The 19423-nt window shown below is 47.9% G+C and overlaps 1 protein-coding gene across 1 annotated transcript in view; it reads left to right on the top strand.

Annotated features, from left to right (window-relative positions):
- LOC311356160 (protein kinase C-binding protein NELL1-like) overlaps nt 1-19423 on the top strand; it is a gene marked incomplete at both ends in the record, with an annotated part of 54075 nt that overhangs the window by 20841 nt on the left and 13811 nt on the right. The window contains 2 exons of the mRNA XM_084475920.1: nt 962-1112; nt 12160-12330. Of these exons, the coding sequence (XP_084332046.1) occupies nt 962-1112; nt 12160-12330 (322 nt within the window). The remainder of the gene's footprint in view (nt 1-961; nt 1113-12159; nt 12331-19423) is intronic.

Genomic DNA, 19423 nt, shown 5'->3' with positions numbered 1-19423 from the left:
CATTTAAGTCCTGCGACATTAGGATTCTGCGTGGACCAATGAGACGGCACAAAAGGTGATGGATAAGTTAGCAACCGTGCCCGACACGCACTTGCCCTGCCCGTACTAGCGGGTTAAACATGTTGAGCTGTTTATGCTGCAATACTATCCAAACTACAATCCAAGCGGGTTGAATTGTAACCAGAAGGTTGCGAGTTCAATCCGCGGCTCCTCCTAGTTGAGTGTTGAGGTGTCCCTGAGCAAGGCACTGCCCCCAACAAGCTGGCTGTTGCCTTGCATGGTTGACTCCGCCGTCGTTGTATGAATGTGTGCATGAATGGCTTTGGATGAAAACATCTGCTAAATGAAAATGTAAACAACTAACCTCCTTACTAACTTCTCTGAACCTTCAGCAAACATCTTTCAACCAACTCAGACCAATACAATGAAATCACCAAAGAAGTGGGCATGTTCATAGTGTTTACAACCACACCACGTAGATCTATATGGTTAAGATTAATGCGCTTTATAGCATGCTTAACGTTTATTTTTGGAGGAATGGAGGATTTGAGTATATAGTACAGAACTGAAAACACCTGAAATAAAACCAAACTGGAACTCAGCTGAACCACTCCAACCATAATTCATCCATAGCATGTCTGTGTAGTGTTTCATCCATTCGTGTCATGATAATTCTTAGTTCCAGGCTTTGATGTTAAGATGCAAGTGATCAGATGCCCCAAACCCGGGTACGGTAAAGATGGTTGACACAGGTGAGGGGTTTCCAGGTGCTGATGTGTTCTCCATCATTACTCTCATCCCTCTTCCTAATACACGCCTCCGGCTTCAGACAGTCACATGCTTAGCAGGCTAATGGAGCGTTGCCCCGTATACAAGGGGAGGCAGAGGCAGCCACATCACACGTCACATTTTTTTTCACACAACACCTTTTATAGTTGCCTCTTTTGCTGCAACCTTCCAGATGTGGGCCGAGCGGTGTACGCTCCAGAACACATCACGGAGAGGGTGGTGCAGATGTTCAGGAGTAAGACGGAGTTCACCTTCCTGGCCTCCATCCAGCAGAAGGCCTCCACCTCTGGAGTCATCTTCTCCATCCACGAGTCCGAGCACAGGTATTGCACGCACACACATGCACGTACATGCGTACACACGCACACCCAGTCACAGGCAAGCACACACAGACACGCACACATATACACACACGCACACAAACAAGCATGTGCATGTGCACACTCACGTGCACACACAAGCACACACAAGCACACACAAGCACACACACACAGACAGACACGTTATTTATCTCTTTTGTGTTAGCTTCCCATCGATGCATTGTCAACAACAACCTTCATGGTGGCTGGATGTTATTGAAAGAAATGCAGTCTCTTGAACATAATTCTAGATACCGTTGATCAAGTAAAGAACAATGTCATCTTGATTGCTCCCAGTCTGGTGTTCCAACCCCCTGATAAAGAAACAGGTCTCCCGAATGCTGTAGGACCAAGGTACATCATAAAATATGTGTGCAAACGGAAGCTGTAGCATGATAGAAAGAGGGATCAGAACGGACACAGTGCACATACTTTATGTATGTTAACTCTCCACTCAGAATGGCTCTATGAATCAGAATCAGTGTAGGATCATGATTATGTGCCGCTGCCCTGGTTCCAGCTCGGCTCAGACATAAAACTTTGTAATGGAGCTGTCACGCAGTCGCCTAGCCGCGGTAACAGCTCCACATTTCCTCCGAGCCTTTCCTCTGAATTTTCCCAGCGATAATCTGTGTTGTGGGTTTTTTTTGTTTTCGCAAAAAATAGCGTTGAAATGAATTGGGTATGATTACAGAACGGGTACGGCTGCAGGGCTTGACTTGAGTGGCACCTGTGAGTTAGACTCTTCCCCCCCCCCCCCCTCTCCCACCTGGGGATCTATATGGGCAAATTGTTTTTTAAGGGCAGGCAGCATTGATTCTCTCCCCCCTCCCCTCCCCTCCCCTCCCTTACCCTTTCTCCCCCTGAATCCTGCTCTTAAAGGTAACAGCTTTCAGTTCTCTAAAGAACACTGGCAAAGTGAACTGCCAGGGAAAGGTGGCGGTGGTGTGCATCCTGCATGCTAAGTGTGCGAGGTGTCAGCGTGGACATGTGTTGTGTGTGCTATGTGTGTGTTGCGTGTGCTTCCCTGTGAAAGGGGCCCGGACTCATACTTAGTCCCTGCTGTGTGTGGTACCAAGGTGACCTTGAGAACGCAAAACATTTCCATTCTCACTCCGTCTCCGTCTCACTCTCCTCTCTCGGCCTCTCTTTCTCTTTGTCTCTCTATCTCTCTCGCTCTGTCTCTCGGCCTCTCTTTCTCTTTGTCTCTCTATCTCTCTCGCTCTGTCTCTTGGCCTCTCTTTCTCTTTGTCTCTCTAGCTCTCTCTCTCTCTCCGTCTCTCTACCTCCCTCTGGGTATATGTGTATCTCACCTTTATCTCCTGCCATTTTCTGCCTTTATGGCCCCCTCTGTTTCCCTCTCTTCGCTCACACACACACAAACACACACACACACACACACACACACACACACACACACACACACACACACACACACACACACACACACACAGCGACACACACACTCACACACACAGGCACACACTCATTAGCTGCAGGCGTAATTGTTGCGCAGCAGGCTGGCCAAACAACAGCAAGGCTAATTGAAGCCAACTGACTGTAATCTACCGCTTAAGGCAGTAGAGCAAGACAACATGCACCACGGCATGTGCACGCTTAGCGCCCAGCCACCGTCAGACTAACGCAAACGTTGCTAAAGCAAACGTCGGACTAAAGCAAACGTCGGACTAAAGCAAAAGCACATCAGACCGCAGCCGAGCGGTACGATGTGCAGGCAGGAAGTGAGCGGCCGTCTCTGGTGCACTTTGATGACCTCCGAACCCGACGGTAACCATGGCACCATGGGAACTCCATGGAGTTCTCGCTGTGTATCTTTGAAATGTTCTGCGCATTGGCTGTTGGCTTCCAATACTGCCAATACTGTCTCACCCTGGAACACGTTTATTATTTTGTAAATGTAAATTTAAATTTTGTATATATTATAATATTGTAAAATATTTATTTAGTATTGAATGGATGGTAAATGGACTGCATTTATGTAGCGCTTTTCTAACCAGCGGCCACTCAAAGCGCTTTACAATACTGCCACAGATTCATAAATAGGCATAGGCTATGTGTATATGGAAATGAATGTATTATGAGTCAAACTATGGACATATGTGAGTGAATTGATTAATGTATGCTTGAGGTTATGTGATGCTGATATGAATGAGTATTTATGATTACAGTTAGAGTAGCGGTGTGGATGCATGTGAATGACGTTCATGTCGGCTTGCTGCATGTGCAGGATTGTCCAGTGGTCTGTTTACTCCACCAGTTTTCTAACTTGATGTTCTTTTTGTACTGTATGTGTTTTTATGTATGCAACATGTTCCCTGTCTCCACGACAAATTTCTCCCTGGTGGAGACTAATAAACTAACCTAACCTAAATGGTCCTCATTTATATAGCGCTTTTATCCAAAGCGCTTTACAGTGTTGACTGACATTCACCTATTCATGCACACATTCACACACCGACGGCGGAATCAGCCACGCAGGGCAACAGCCAGCTCGTCAGGAGCGAGTAGGGTGAGGCTTCTCGCTCAGGGACACCACAACACTCAGCTAGGAGGAGCCGGGGATCGAACCACCAATCTTGCGGTTAACAGCCAACCCGCTCTACCTCCTGAGCTAATGCCGCCCAATTCAACCCTTTCAATAGTTTACTTCAGTGGATCTCTTGAAATAGAATCTCGCCTTCCGACACTTTATTGACGACCCCCCGTTGTGGTGGACCAGGGGACAGACTGACACGTCCATCTCTAACCAGTGCAGCTTTTCTTCCAAGGGCCCCATCAGAAGAAGCCGGCCCTTCTCTCCCATCCTGCCGGACCTTTCAGTCAGCCGGCCGTCGGACAGACAGCTCTCGCTGCGGCCCCAATTCCAATCAGGCGTTCCCCCTGTCCCCTTCTCCCCCCCCACCCCCACCCCCGCTCCCATCACAATCAGACCTCTCCCGCCTGGACCCCAAGCCTTTATTCCCTCTCCCAGTTTGATAATATCCTCCTCCCATCCTTCACTTCCAATCTCAAAAGGTAAAGAAATGGAAGAAAAACATTCCACTGAGACTCATTTCTCCTGGCCGATGGCCCAGGAATACCAGGTTTATTATTTCTGCTGCGGATTGAACAGAACATATGTTGCTTTTTCTACTTTTTTTTATGTTATTTTTTTTGGCAACGCAAGCAGTTTATTTGGTGGGCTGTTGCAGCGGCTCCCATTGTCAGCAGCAGAGGTGTCACAACCGTGATCAAACTAAAAGCCTGCCATTTTCCCCTGTTCCTCTCAACTAACCACATCCAAACATCAATGGTGCACAGCCAGGGCTGCCACCTGCTCTGTTCACATGATGTTTTTCCCTGCACTGCTGGTCCTATTCTGGGCTGGCTTTTGCTCTCTCGCTTTCTCTCTGTCGCGCCTGCTCTCTCCCTCTGTTGCTCTCTCTTTCTCTCACCTGCTCTCTCTCTCACTCTCTCTCTCTCACTCTTGCTCTCGCTCACTCTCTCTCTCTCACTCTTGCTCTCGCTCGCTCTCTCTCTCTCTCGCCTGCCCTCTCTATCTCTCTCTCTCGCCTGCACTCTCTCACTTTCTCTCTCTCTCGCCTGCTCTCTCTCTCTCGCCTGCTCTCTCTCTCTCTCTCTCTCTCTCTCTCTAATAATTTTATCTATTTTGTCTATTTCTCTCCATGTTAAGAATACCAACAGTCACTTGTCATACAGGGACTTGTGCCTGGGTTTATTTTGATGGGGGCTCACATTGAAGGAGACTATCAGAGCAGGCCAGAAGACAGAGGCGGGCTATTGAAAAGGAGATCAACACGATTAGTCATCATGCCTTTACAGTGAATCATACCACATGATACCACATCAGTGTTGTTTTAATGACAATCCATTCATCGTCACCACCGGAGAAAGCTGTCAGCAGCGCCACATCCATTCTCCTCAAGCAACAGATAATCTACTTATCTCCTAATTGGTTTTGCTTGATTTGAGACCTACTATGGATGTTCAGTAGCTTCAAATTCTTTACGTAAGCGGGACATCAGTTCTTTAATTAACCTTTTCTAAACAGCGATGCTCAATTTCCGAAGCTCGATGGCATAATCTGTTCAATCAGTATCTTTTGAGCTGACTTCAATCATTCATCTACCATCGTTGTTTATAAAATTGATTTATAGAGATATTTCCTTATCGCTATAGAGATTTTTTCATTAAGAACCAAATCAGGTATCAGCGGACATCTAATGATGACAGTCATCTTTCATTACTTTCTTTATCTTCAAATGCAAAGTCTTTAAATTTGACCAAGCTCGTTCTTTTAGATACTTTAGATAATCACGCCTTTTTGATACCTGGAAGACATTCCAGCCTACAACAAAAAACACTTCTTTATATTTTGTGGAATCAATTTGGACAACGATGAACCCTTGGGCAGCCTGTCAGTCTTAAAACAGAGAAATAATGCCAACAGAACCAACAGTATTCATTAAGTCTGGAAGCTTATTGTTTGTTCCTCTGTCTTTGTTTTTCCGTATGCGTCCATATTTCTGTTTGAGTGGTTTAGCACCGGTGAACACTGGTGAAGTAGTTCCTTCCCCCTTTAGAAGAAACTGGATCAAGTGGTTATCCCTGTGCTGTTGTTCACCCAATAGTCGATCACGCCACTTCTCAGCTGTGGTGCCATATTCTTGTTCACCATCTCACTTGAGGAGTTACCATTAGCAACACGTCCTTTTTTATCCCTGACATGAACTTTCCCCCTCAAACAAGTATGATAAGCTGAAGGACTGACAAGAACTTTTCCAACTCGTGATTTTGTTGTGTTCTGCTGCTTAGGGTTAGCCGGACTAACCCTCTACAAACCCTATGCAAACTTCATACGAGCCAACCATCACAAACATTTACATTTACATTTAGGGCATTTAGCAGACACTTTTATCCAAAGCGACTTGTATAATTACATTTGTCAGAATAAAGAGACACAATATATCGCTGTCGGTACAGTAAGGATGTTCATAGAAACAAGTGCCAAGCACTCACAATCGCTAGGTTAACCAATTCCCTGTATACATGAAAGACAGCTAGGATAAGATGCTGCACAATGCTAAGTACAATTTTTAACTGGAGGACGTACAACATACAATAAGTGCGTATATTAAGTGCCACATACATCTGTAAAGTACAGATGAAAAGAAGAGTTATGTTTTGAGTTATTATTTCATGGCCTGTTGGTTTGAATACTTGGTAATCAATATTGGGCAATGGCATCAAGTGTGACTTTGTTTATGCATGGGAGCTTGCAGATGATTGATAATCTGCCAGAATTAATGACCATGCCATTTATTTTCTTCTGTGCCAAGTGTAGGTTACGTCATCTGCACATAATATAAAATCATGAATAATCATCAACAGGCTTAAAGAAAGGAAAAGTTGATGCGATTGGTTGTGGTCTGACTTTCTCTGCTCCGTTGATACCTGCTAGGTGCCTGCTAGTGATTTGTTTTCTTTGACGACATTCCCCTTGCCAAATTGACAGACACAGCAGTAGATTACATTAAAGGCAATTTTTCAACTTTTCTCTAAGTGCCCCGACTTGAATATCAAAAAGGTGTGATTGGCTATATTTAGGGATATTTGAGCACAAAAACATCTATTTCTGATCACAATGCAATCAGCACTTCTATAACAAAAGAGCTGCATTTACCGTCATCCATAGAAACATGCCAATTTGAGGTTACATGATTTTGTATAATGGTAAAGCTATTCCGATATAATAAGAGGGGAATCAGGATTCTTCTTTAATAATCCATCATGTTCAGTTTGTTCGTATATTCAGTGTCTTATGCCCACACACACACACACACACACACACACACACATTGTTGACTGCAGAGTTTATATATATAGACATAGGACATAGACTAAGAATTTGCCCATCTTTCATCCTTTCCTCATACATCGTGGTTCCTTACAGCAGCAGAAAATCATGCGTCACATTAAACCAGGCGTGATGTAATGCAAGGAAATAAACCAAAAAGCATCACCCATTAGATGATGTCAGACGCTGCTTCTGCCTTTGTTGACGGGCTCAACTTCGCCTGTGTGCCATTTGTTCCATCACATTGTAAGGGACGCATGCTTTGACCTCCCCGTCCAGCGGCTAATTGGCTGGCAGCTGCCCTCCGTTAGAAAATGCTGCGTGACACACAGACGCACACACAGAAGTACGCACGCACACACACACACACACACAGACACACACACACAAAGACACACACACATACCTGCAAGCACGCGAGCACACGCAAGCGCGGGAGCACACGCACACAGGCACGCATGCACCCACACAGGCACGCACGCATCTACACACACACACACGCGCGCGCGTGCGTACACACAAGCGAGCCAGCACGCAGACAGGCACACACGCACGCACGCACACACAAGTATGCACACACAAACACACACCTACGCACACACACGTACGCACACACATGTACATACACACACGTACACACAAACATCTACACACACACACACACACACACACACACACACGCGTGCGTGCGTACACACAAGCGAGCCAGCACGCAGACAGGCACTCGCACAAATTCAGATCTCAAACCAGGGAGGGGATGACACTGGAATCCTAATGATGAGGTTTACACGCTGTGTTTACCCTTTCATCAAAGGAACATTCCGGCGGTAGCTGTCACTGTGCTGGATCCCGCTCTGCTTCCCCGCACATCTCAGCCGGATCCCTCCTTCATTTTAGTGTTTGACTCAACAGCTTCTGCCTGATACAATTACCCCACGGCGAGCGGGACCAGAGCGGCGCGCGCCACGGCCATAGCCCAGCTCCTGTAGCGATGAGGCTGTTTAAACACCTGCGGTGAATTATTGACGAGCTCGTGTTTGTGCAGCAGTGTACCTATTCCTCCATACGACCGAGACGGGGATCTTTACCCACAGCCCGCTCGTTCTCTCCCCCTCTCTCTCTCTCTCTCTCTCTCTCTCTCTCTCTCTCTCGCTTGTTCTCCCCGCAGCCGCCAAGGTCTCTCCACCACGAGCGTGCAAGGCAGATTCTGCTGAATGTGTGTACCAGTCAAGGCACATTTCAGAATAGCCAATGAGAAGACAAGCGCTGTTGAAGTTGCCAAGTCATTAGAACACAACACCTTAACTGTCACCTTGGGATGCAACCGGGGTCATTCCTGGAGAGAGGTATAGTCTTGTCTTCCAAACCTCTTGGTGTGTGTGTGTGTGTGTGTGTGTGTGTGTACACCAGCACAAGGGACTCCGCGTAAAGCACACCCACTGGCAGTTGAACGTTTTTTTTGTTAATTGATCGTTGGCTCGTTTTAAAACGAGGGTTCTTTGTGTGACCGGTGCTGTGGAACGCACATTAACTCACAGATAGATGTAGCCCTTTAAGCAATTGCTCCATCGGACGCCTGAATCGATGCCGATTATTTGCATTGGTGCAAATTGAGTCGCGGCGCGGGGGAGCACGCGTTTGAACTACGGAGAACAGCTGTTGAAGAAACGTCGCCGATAAACGAGAGGTGTTGAAGGGCCACCTGTCAGAGGGTCGTTAGTGGCTGCCTGATGGACTCGGAGCGTCAGCGCTCCGGGGCTCGTGGGTTAACGCGTCACGCCGTCAGGAGGCCAAGTACAGGAGAGGAAGATGGTGACGGGGATGAGCTTTTCATCAGCAGGCAGAGGGGGAATGCTTCGTTAATGTTATTTTTAATCAACAAATGTCCCACTCATGGCCACCCGGGGGAGGGCTGATGGGGGGGGGGGGGCTGGAGGGCTCCTCGTTCTTGTTCTCATTCAGGTCCTCTGTTTCATGCAAATTAGGCTTCTCCTGCTTCTCCTGCCTGCTCCGAGTGTCAGCTCGGCCGGCCCCCTGCTGCTGTGAGTGAAATAACTGTCAGGGCAGCGGCCAACACCATGTGATGTACACTCATTTCAGACTGTTGTGTGTGGACACACACTCTGGACGCACACAGACGCACACACACACAGGGACACAGACACACACGCACAGACAGACAGACAGGCAGGCAGGCAGGCAGGCAGGCACACACACACACTGCTCACACACAAACATACCCCTGTGCCAAGGCTGGATGTGTGTAAGTACATGTTGGTGTTGACGTCCTGGTAAAGCGCTTCCCTGGGAGGCCGGTTAATAAACTTGGCGTTAATAATAAAAACACATAATAACACAACCTGCAGCGCGGGGGGCTGATTGAGAGCCATCCACTCCGCGTGTCGAGGTCAGAGCTCAGTGTGTGTGTTTGTGTGTGTGTGTGTGTGTGTGTGTGTATATGTGTGTTTGTGTTTGTGTTTGCCTGTGTGTATGTATATGTGTGTTTGTGTTTGCCTGTGTGTGTGTGTGTACATGTGTGTTTGTGTTTGCCTGTGTGTGTGTGTGTGTGTGTGTGTGTGTGTGTGTGTGTGTGTGTGTGTGTGCGCTCAAGGGACTCCGCGTAAGCAATTGCTCCATCGAATGCCTGTACCTGTGAACCTGTGTGTGTGTGTGTGTGTGTGTGTGTGTGTGTTAGGGCTGTCAACGAATATTCCACATTCGAATATATATACAGTATATATATAGAAATAGTTTTTAAAAACAGACATTCGAACGCAAGGCAAGGCAACTTCATTTATATAGCACTTTTCATACACAAGGTAGACTCAAAGTGCTTCACATATAAACATTGTCATACAATAAAATAAAATAATAGTTAAGTAAAAAAGTAAAATTGATAGAAAATAAAGGTTTAATAAAGTTTAAAAAAAAAAGCATTTCAGAAAGTGCAATGTATTTAAGATCAACAGTCTCTGATACCCACGTCAGGACTCCGACTCGACCTAAAGGAACTTAGGTCGAAGGTGAAAATTAGGTGAAAATGAATGTTCAAATGTGGAAAAACACACCCGCGGCAGCCGCGGCGTGGCTGTCTGCTTTGTGGGCGACCAGAACACTACAAGACAAGAGTCAGGACCTCAAATTGCTCACACAAAACTCTTGATCAGCACTCAGCATTTGTTTATTGTTGTTGTTTATTTAAACCAGTATGCGCAGAGAGAGTGAGGGGGAGTGAGAGAGAGAGAGAGAGAAAAAGAGAGTGAGGTCTGCGGTCTTGGCCATTAGTTCATTTACTTATTTTTGTGTAGGTAATATGTTGTCAAATATGTTTAAACTTAAATAAACTACCTATACAAGTAGTTATGTCTCGCTGTATTAGTTTGTCCTGTTATTGACGTAATGCGCCTCATTGACATAATGCGCAAATATAGATATTCGAATAGTTTGAATATATGTGTTTTTTTTTTAGGGAATATTCAAACGTCACTTTTGAGCAATTTTGACAGCCCTAGTGTGTGTGTGTGTGCGTGCGTGCGCATGCACGCACGCCGGGAGGCCCGGTCTTCTGATGGACAGTGGAGTTCCAGTTCTCAGCTCCAGTGGACTACTGTGTGTGTACTCTTCGGCCCTGCATCTGGGGGCAGGAACCTCAGACGCAGCGCCACAGCTGGGCTGCGTCCAGACCTTGAGCTCCAGGCCGAGGAAGGCTTCACCTCTCGTTCCGGCCGAGGAGAAATGGACACCGATGTTCATCCTACGAGGCAGCAGCCTTATGGCGCTGTTTGTCGGAGAGCCGAGGAGTCGATAAAACACAGGGATGGACCAATCGGCTTCTGACGTGCCGTAGTTGGTATTCCATTACTCTCCGTTCCTCCACCCCCCATGCATTAATATGCATGACGGCTTCCAACTCAGTAGGATGTGTGTGTGTGTGTGCATGTGCACGCATGTGTGCATTCAGCCAAACTTTAAGGCAGGATATTGGTTTTCTGTCTTTTGATTGAACTGTCCGTGTCTATCTTTCTGTGTGTATGCTGTGTTGTGGGAGACACACAAATACGTGCACACACACACACACACACACACACACACACACACACACACACACACACACACACACACACACACACACACTACACACACACTCTCACACACACACACACACACACACACACACACACACACACACACACACACACACACACAAACTAATATATAGGTTTTCTAATATATGTGTGTGTGTTTGAATGAGAGTGACAATATGGTGAAGTTGGGGAGCAGCTAAAATGTCAGTGGGAGCTGTCTGGGGCGATCACGGCGGCGACCGCTGGGCTCCGGTCTGATTGGAACCACAGCCTCCTCCTCTGTGGTTAATCAAACGTTGTCTGTCTGGAGTAGACGTCCTCCCGTACTGCCAGCACGGGGCCCCCGGCCCCACGTTGACACAATTACGGCCGAGGAGACCGGCCACTCTTCCAGTGTGAGAGCGGTTACTGGTTCACTACAGAGGCGTAGTTTACAGCGTACGCACACATCCCTGCCGTGTGCACGCCCCCCCCCCCCCCCCCCCCCCGGTTCCTGGAAGGGTCGGGAAGACTTCAAGAGACGGCTCCATTGTAGATGCATGGTAGCCATAGTTACCAGAGTAGTATCTTCTGTATGCCTTTTGAGTGTGCGCTTGTAATTCTCTCGTCGGCTTGAGAAATAAAATCTTATTGAAGGCAAGCGAGAATCGAAGGGAGATTATAGTCTAACGACACAATCACCGGGTTTCAAATTACGTTTTTAATTGGACCTTTTCTCATATTCTTCAGGGTTATTTTTCAATCATTTACAAGTTTAAATAAGAAAGCCTGTCGTGGAAACAAAACACACGTCGACTACATTTTCAGAGTTTATTCTAATCAGTCTGAGCAGTCAGCTCTTCGTACGCTGTAAAATATCAACGACGTGCAACTAACACACTCACGTCACAATACGCCGAACGCATTCCACCGAAGGCACGTTTCCAGCATCCGTGGGTTCATCCACTCAGGGACACGAGTCTGTGAAGCAGATCAATCGTGGTCCCACAGCCAATGTGTGTGTGTGTGTGTGTGTGTGCTGTGTTTGTGTGTGTGTGTGTGTGTGCAGCTACTTTGAGCTGGAGAGCAGCGGCGTGAGGGAGGAGATCCGCTACCACTACCGCTTCAACGGCAAGCCGCGCTCCGAGTCCTTCCCGTACCGCCTGGCCGACGGCCAGTGGCACAAGATAGCGCTCACCATCAGCGCCTCCCACCTCCTGCTCCACGTCGACTGCAACAGGTAACGGGGGGAGGTTTACACCTGGGCTGTGTGCGGGTACATGAGACACACACACACGCACATGTGCACACATACGCGTGCACAGATGCATGCACCAACAGGCAGGCGCACACACATGCAAACACACACACACACACACACACACACGTTTGCACATATACGCATGCACAGATGTATGAACCAATATGCACACAGACACACACACACACACACACTTGCACATATACGCATGCACAGATGTATGAACCAATATGCACACAGACACACACACACACACACACTTGCACACATACGCATGCACAGATATATGCACCGACACACTCGCTCACACACACACACACACACACACACACACACACACACACACACACACACACACACGCTCATTCCAAATGCACAGCACACCATTGTTGGTTTGAATATCCATACATGAATGCATTCACTCCTGTGTTTTGAGTGGGCCACCTGTCACAAGGTCTTCCTTGCCGTCCCGTGTGTGGGGGCTGGGGAGGGGGGGGAAGTGACAGGCCTAATGAGCTGTCCCTCCATCAAGGTAAATGTTTGTCCACACCTGTCCCACTGCGTGTGCTGTCAGATGAGGGGGAACTGCAACGAGATGCACCACATACACATAGACTAATGTGTGTGTGTGTGTGTGTGTGGGTTTGTCTGTGTGCACAGCCACACACAGACGCACGTGTGCACGTGGGACTCGCCGAGGAGCTCCTGCAGAGAGCGGTGTGCCTCCCACCACACCTCGCTGCGCTTTACATAATGAAGAGGAAGCGACGGCGGAATAATCGCTCCATCGATTCGCCCGTCATGAAGACCTTTTGTGCGTGCGGCCACCCTGTCCCTCGTGATCCATCGAGACCACCCCCCCCTCCGCCCCCGCCGTGCCAATCCGTCTCACTTCACTCCTACTCCGAAGTAGTATCAGTCATCATCTGCCATTCGCCAACCCCGTGACCCCCCCGCTGCGATGGGGGGGGGTGGGGGGGCGTGGGACAAAGAGGTGACTCTTTGTCACCTCTTCACGGCTCGGGGGGGGGAAAAAGAGCTATAGGATACGATTCAATACGAGTGTCCACTATCGATTCCCCTGCTGCTTATTCACCACAGCGGCTCTGGCCATTTGCCTGTCCTGTTTTACCTCAACGCGGTGTCCATCACTCAGCCGTCAGGCGCGACAGGAGCGGCTTGTGTCTCACTCTCTGGGGACGAGCTGGCGAGGGGGAGTTAGCCGTCTTTGTCATGTCATTGAGTCTGGTAGGTGTGCCTTTAACTGAAGATCTAGCCACCGTGAGATGCTGTGTTATATTCATATGAAGACATTATAAAGAAAAAGCATGCTAGGCTTGTTTTCAATGTCCTTATCGTAGTTGCTGATTGCCTGCAGTAAGGATAGCAACAGATAGCGTGTTCCACCAGTTTACATTTATTAATTACGGTCTAATCACTCCATTTGATCTCATATGTTGCTCTAAAATTAGGAGGACGTTTTAGTAAAGCTTTATTAAATTACATTTAGGGTGCCGTGTGGCTCAGGAGGTGGAGCGGGTTGACTTGTAACCGGAAGGTTGCTAGTTCGATCCCCGGCTCCTCCTAGCTGAGTGTCGTGGTGTCCCTGAGCGAGACACTTCATACGAACTGCTCCCGACGAGCTGGCTCTCGCCCTGCATGGTTGACACCGCCGTCGGTGTGTGAATGTGTGCATGAAGGGGTGAATGTGAGGCAATATTGTAAAGCGCTTTGAGTGGCCGCTGGTGGGAGAAGTGCTATGTGAATGTAGTCCATTACCATGACCATTTGTAGCCACTCTACTTCTCCTATATTCACTCTGGATCTGCAGTGTGACAATCAGGTCTCTCTGGTTGGACGGCCTCCCAGGTCTCCACTGAGTCGGCGCCTCGCTGTCCTTAGTCCTTAGTTACAGTCATTGCAGAAACCTTCAACCCACTCCCTTCAGTGACTAGATCTGCCCACTCTGGACACTAATGTCACGTTTCTCTCTGGGGGGGGGGGGGTCCCGGTTAGCCACGGCAGCAGACAGCCTCTCTCCCCCTCAACAGACCCCCCTCCTCTGGCCCTGGGGGGGGGGGGTGGGTAGCCGGCTTACTCTGCTCCTCAATGAAGTGCAAATGATTCCCCTCCTGCTGGTTAGTTTCATCCAGCCCCCCCCCCCCCCCCCCCGCTGGGATCAGACCAGACCTGATGCTGGCTAGACATGACCACCACCACAAGTTGTGATATTAGTGTATTTAGAAAGAGCAGTACTGGGATTTAGCCTGGTTGTAGTGTTCATAGTCATAGTCGTAGTCAAATCAATTATCGTAATTATTTGCTTGACAGTTGCTATGGTGTTCTAGCGGGTTTCTATCTAAGGGATAATGTATAGAACGTTGCTGGTCATTATCGGGAAGATAAGCCCCGACAGGGCTTCGCCCTGAAGGGGCTTATTTTCGATAATGACCGGTCCTATACATTATCCCGCTTATTACACGGCTACTTGCCAAAACAAAAAAATAACTTCACACGGTGTGTCTTTTCACAATTTATTTGATACCAGCATTCGTAGTGTTGATCAGCAGAGAAATAGTCCGCCAAAGACGTTGACGTCGCTTAGCAACCGAATACGCTGGGGTTGATAAGTTACCGGACTACCTGCGGAGTGATATGAAAGATGTGAAAAAATCCACTTTCCTTGACAGCGGTCATTATATGGTTAGCAACGGTCATTATTGAAAAATAATTCACCACTGGAAGTCGGGAAGGCCCATGCAAGTGAACGGAGCGTTCCACAGCATTGAGAAGTTCTGTGTAATAATGTGTTTTAGATGGTTGTTGGTGTGTTCTATGTGGTTTCTAGGGTGTTGCGGGTAGTTCCTATGGTGTTTTCTGTGGGTTCCCATGGTGTTATAGGTGGTTGCTAGGTTGTTTTGTAGGTGGTTGCTATGGTGTTCTGGGCGTTTTATATGGTGTTCTGAGGGCTGCTATGGTGTGGAAGGTGGTTGCTATGGTGTTCTGGGGGTTGCTATGGTGTGGAAGGTGGTTGCTATGGTGTTCTGGGGGTTGCTATGGTGTGGAAGATGGTTGCTATGGTTATCTGTGTTGTTTCCTTTACTCTGGTTGGGTGCTGGGCTAACCTTGGTTTAAAGAGTAATAAAAAAAAGAAGGATTTTAAGTTATTCCATAAAAGTTTTAAAGGTTGAATTATTATTAAAGTATAAAGTATGAAGGAGTTAAGGAGCGATTTTTGGGCAGAATAATTAAGTAAAAAGTGTGATGGATAATAAGAGTTGTCCAGCTAAAGCCTTGCACCTAATTATGTTTGAAGTAGACAGAGTGTTGAATGAGCAGCAGAAGCGTGTCACTGTGGCGGTAATGAGGCAGGGCCAGGACTCAGAACACCGGTGACAATGCTCGTCAAGGACTGCATTATTCTTTAATTAGCATAAGGAATTTACGCTACGTCTTCGCCTGCAAAGAGAAAAAAAACTTTATTTTGTACAAATTGTCCCAAAACCCTGTCTGCAGAAACAGATACCAAAGTGTAAGTACAATATATATGAATATATATATTACTTACCAAGTTGTCCCAGAGGTCTGTCAGATTCTCTGTGTTGGCAAACAAAAACAAAATAACATAGTCTGTAGTCTGTGTCACTAAGGAGTTGACCAATAGGAGAAGAGTCTAATCTGTGTCACAGGAGTTGACCAATAGGAGAAGAGTCTGTAATCTGTGCCACTCAGAGGTTGACCAATGAGCGAGCGAGGAGCATTCTCCCCAACAGATCCCAGACATGTATACACACCACACAGATATGGACCCACACTGTGATCATCTGTGGTCTCTGAGTGGCGTCCCACCGTGACAGTGTGGTGTGCAACACACCGTCCAAACACCTCACAGTCTACACAGTTAACCATAAGACGAGGACACACTGTTCGTTTACACATAACAACATAGTGTTTACGTTGTTGAGATGTACACATGAACATTATGTGGCAGAGTTTAGCATGCTATGGCCATCTGTAGTGATGATGAGGGGGCGGGATTTCCATAGAAAGTAACATTTATAGAGAGAGAGAGAGAGAGAGAGAGAGAGAAACTCAAACTCTATATGTGGATGTTCAAGCCGTGTGAGTCTTAGTTCTGGCAGGTCTTAAGGAAGTGACCTTTTGCCCGGAAGGATGGTGCTTTGCTTGGGTTCTGGAGGGTCAGCAGTCTCTCCAGCTGCTCCCTCTCCCTGGCCTGGATTCATCCTGCCTCCCTCAGACACTCAGCAGGCTAGCTGTCTGTGACTAATGTCTGTCTGCTGACCAAATGATGGGGTGCAGTTTCAGAGGCTTATCCTGAGAACTGTGGCCCATTCAGCCCCTTCAGAGCCAGCGGTCAATGCAGCCGCCCATAATTGTCAAAACCAGGAGGGCTTGAATTGCACCTGTATTAAGTTCTAGGCATTTGGCTCTTGGCTTTGTCACATTGTCAACGATGGCGTCGGCTGGGATTGTTGGCAGATGGGTGTTGAACTGTGCATCCTTATTCACAGCTGGTGGGTTCGTTTGAGGGAAGGATGGGAGGGCTGCTCCCGTTGAGGAGGTGTGGACGTATATGGATAGCTCATCATAGATGAGCTCGTATTAAAGCCAGGATGCACTGAAGGAGGTTGAATCCCCTGGCTTACGTCACCTGACTGGACCCCCACCTGGGGGAGGAGCCAGGGGAGGTCACGTGGGATCTCTCTGGACTGCCCTGTTAGTCGTAGTAACCCTAATTAGGCAAGCTAGTTTAGAAGATGGATGCTAATGTGATATTTTCTTATGGGAATATCGATATTCTCATGCTCCCACTGCAAACATGTGTGGTATCAGATGTGATCAGAAACCGAGTTAATTAAAGATGAAATCCCAACATGTTTGTATGATTATGGAAATCATTTATATTGCCTTTCTGACCGAGAATAAACTGAGACATAAGAGCACATAGGGTTTTAATAAAACGTGGTGGCTTGAAGTGTACAAAACACAACCCGTCGACCTGGTCTCCCAAGGAGACTCTTTTTTATTTCTTCCTGCCTGTACAAAGGCAGCTGACAGGCTAATTATAAACGCAGAACAAAAAACACGCATATGTAAAACACACATCTCCTAATGTCCTCGGCGCTTGGCTCTGCCGTGTAACTGAGGGAGTTTGTGTGAAATTAGCGGCGATTATTTTTGCCGCATTTCCTTGTAGAACAAACGCAAGGTCACGAGGGCTGCATCATTGGAGTGTTAATTGCAATTTGGAGATAGATCTAATTCAATTAAGGGCTGTCTCTTCCTGTGCAGACCACCCCCCCCCCCCCCTCCCGCCCCTCCTGAGTGGCTCTGTTTGTTTTGGAGCGCAGATGCTAATGCGGCGTAATGACATTGGCTCCACTTGTCACATGCAACCACCGGCCGTCCTCTGTGTGTTCTTCGGAAGGTCACTCTCTATGCTGCTCGCCACATACACCTCACCCCTAGGCGCACACGCACACGCACACACGCGCATGCATATACTCACACATGGACACGCATACACACTCGCACGCACACACACATGGACACTCATACACTCACACACACAGACACACACACAGACACACACACACCCCTGAAGGACCTGGCTGGGTTCCTCAGTAGCCATGCCAGTCCCCTCACCGCTCCCCGTGGCGTGTGGAGTCACGCAGGGCCCGTTCAGGGGCCCTGATGCCTGTAATCTCCACATGGGCTGTGAAAGCTGCCCCTCAAGCAGTGGGCCCCCGATTGAAAGCGGCCACGCTCTCTCCTTGTCGGACCGCCGCGGCTCCCCCCTCAAGGGCATGCCGGTGGTCAGGTTCCTGTCGTCCTCTGCTGTCTATGTCGGTCTCTGTCTCTTTCTCTATCTCCCTCTATCTGTCTCTCTCTCTCTCTCTCTCTCCCTCTGCCCGTCTGTCTCTTTCCTCTCTCTCCCTCTCTGTCTCTGTCTCTCTCTCCCTCTATCTGTCTTCCTCCCGCTCTCTCTCTCTCTCTCTCTCTCTCTGTATCTTTCTTGCTCCCCTTCTGTCCGTCTGTCTCCTTATCTCTGTCTCTCTCTCTCTCTCTCTCGCTCTCTCTCCGTCTCTGTATTATTCTGTCTCTGTCCTCCTCTGCAGTCTGAAGACTACATAACAAGTACCAAGCAGATCTTGAGCTCTAACAATAGTGAAGCCGTCTGGTGATAAGTGCGGAGATGAATTGTACAAACAGAGTACGGGTGGGATGGTGTTGGCGGGGGGGGGTTGACTTCAGATGGGGTGTCAATGTTTAATTTGGCCCAGTAAGGACCCTGGACAGCGTGACACCCCAGACGGGGCTCCTGCCTGGTTCGCTGTAGACAGAGCACTGGGGGGGGGGGGAGGAAGACTGGGAAAGAGACAGAGACAATGGGGGAGTATGGGGGAGTATGGGGGAGGGAGCCAGGCCATCCACATGGTGCATGGTGGCCCCAGTGTTGTGTGTGTCGGTGGGGTTGTGAAAGGAGCCTCATGTGGCATGCCGGTGGATGTAGCATCTCGGCGGCGGGCTATTCTGCCTGTGACAGCCAGCGTGTCACAGCAGGCCTTGTATGCTAATCAAATGGCAAGCTCAGCCTGTGCGAGGGATTAATAAATACCCGGAGAACCGTTTTTGTCCCATGTTTGCGATGTGTGGTGTCGCCACGTTCTGCCTGAGTGACGTGTGTGTTAACCGGGTGAATGAGCCTCCTGACAGGGTAGACATCATAATTATTGATGGGTTTTAAAGCCCCCGTTTGCATTTAAATCTCCCCCTTAGAGTGGATAGAATGGAATAGAAATGTTACTTTTGTAGCCAAACAACAATTTTCATAGACCCGTACAAAGACACTGAAATATAGTTAAAGTCCAAACAAAATGAAACTCGCCAAGTTCAACTGAATTTTTACACAGTTTTACACTCTGACTTTATGTTCACTTGATATGAACTGTTAGGGTTTGATCTTAGTTGTATTACTTAATGATTTTTTGATTTTTCTATACATTCTTCACTTGTACAGCAAATCAATATCAAATCAGTATCATCTTTT

Source organism: Micromesistius poutassou, assembly GCF_964030765.1.
Source record: "Micromesistius poutassou genome assembly, chromosome: 12".
Lineage (NCBI taxonomy): Eukaryota > Metazoa > Chordata > Actinopteri > Gadiformes > Gadidae > Micromesistius > Micromesistius poutassou.
The sequence above is the reverse complement of the archived record's forward strand: the minus strand, read 5'-3'. Positions and strand labels throughout refer to the sequence as shown.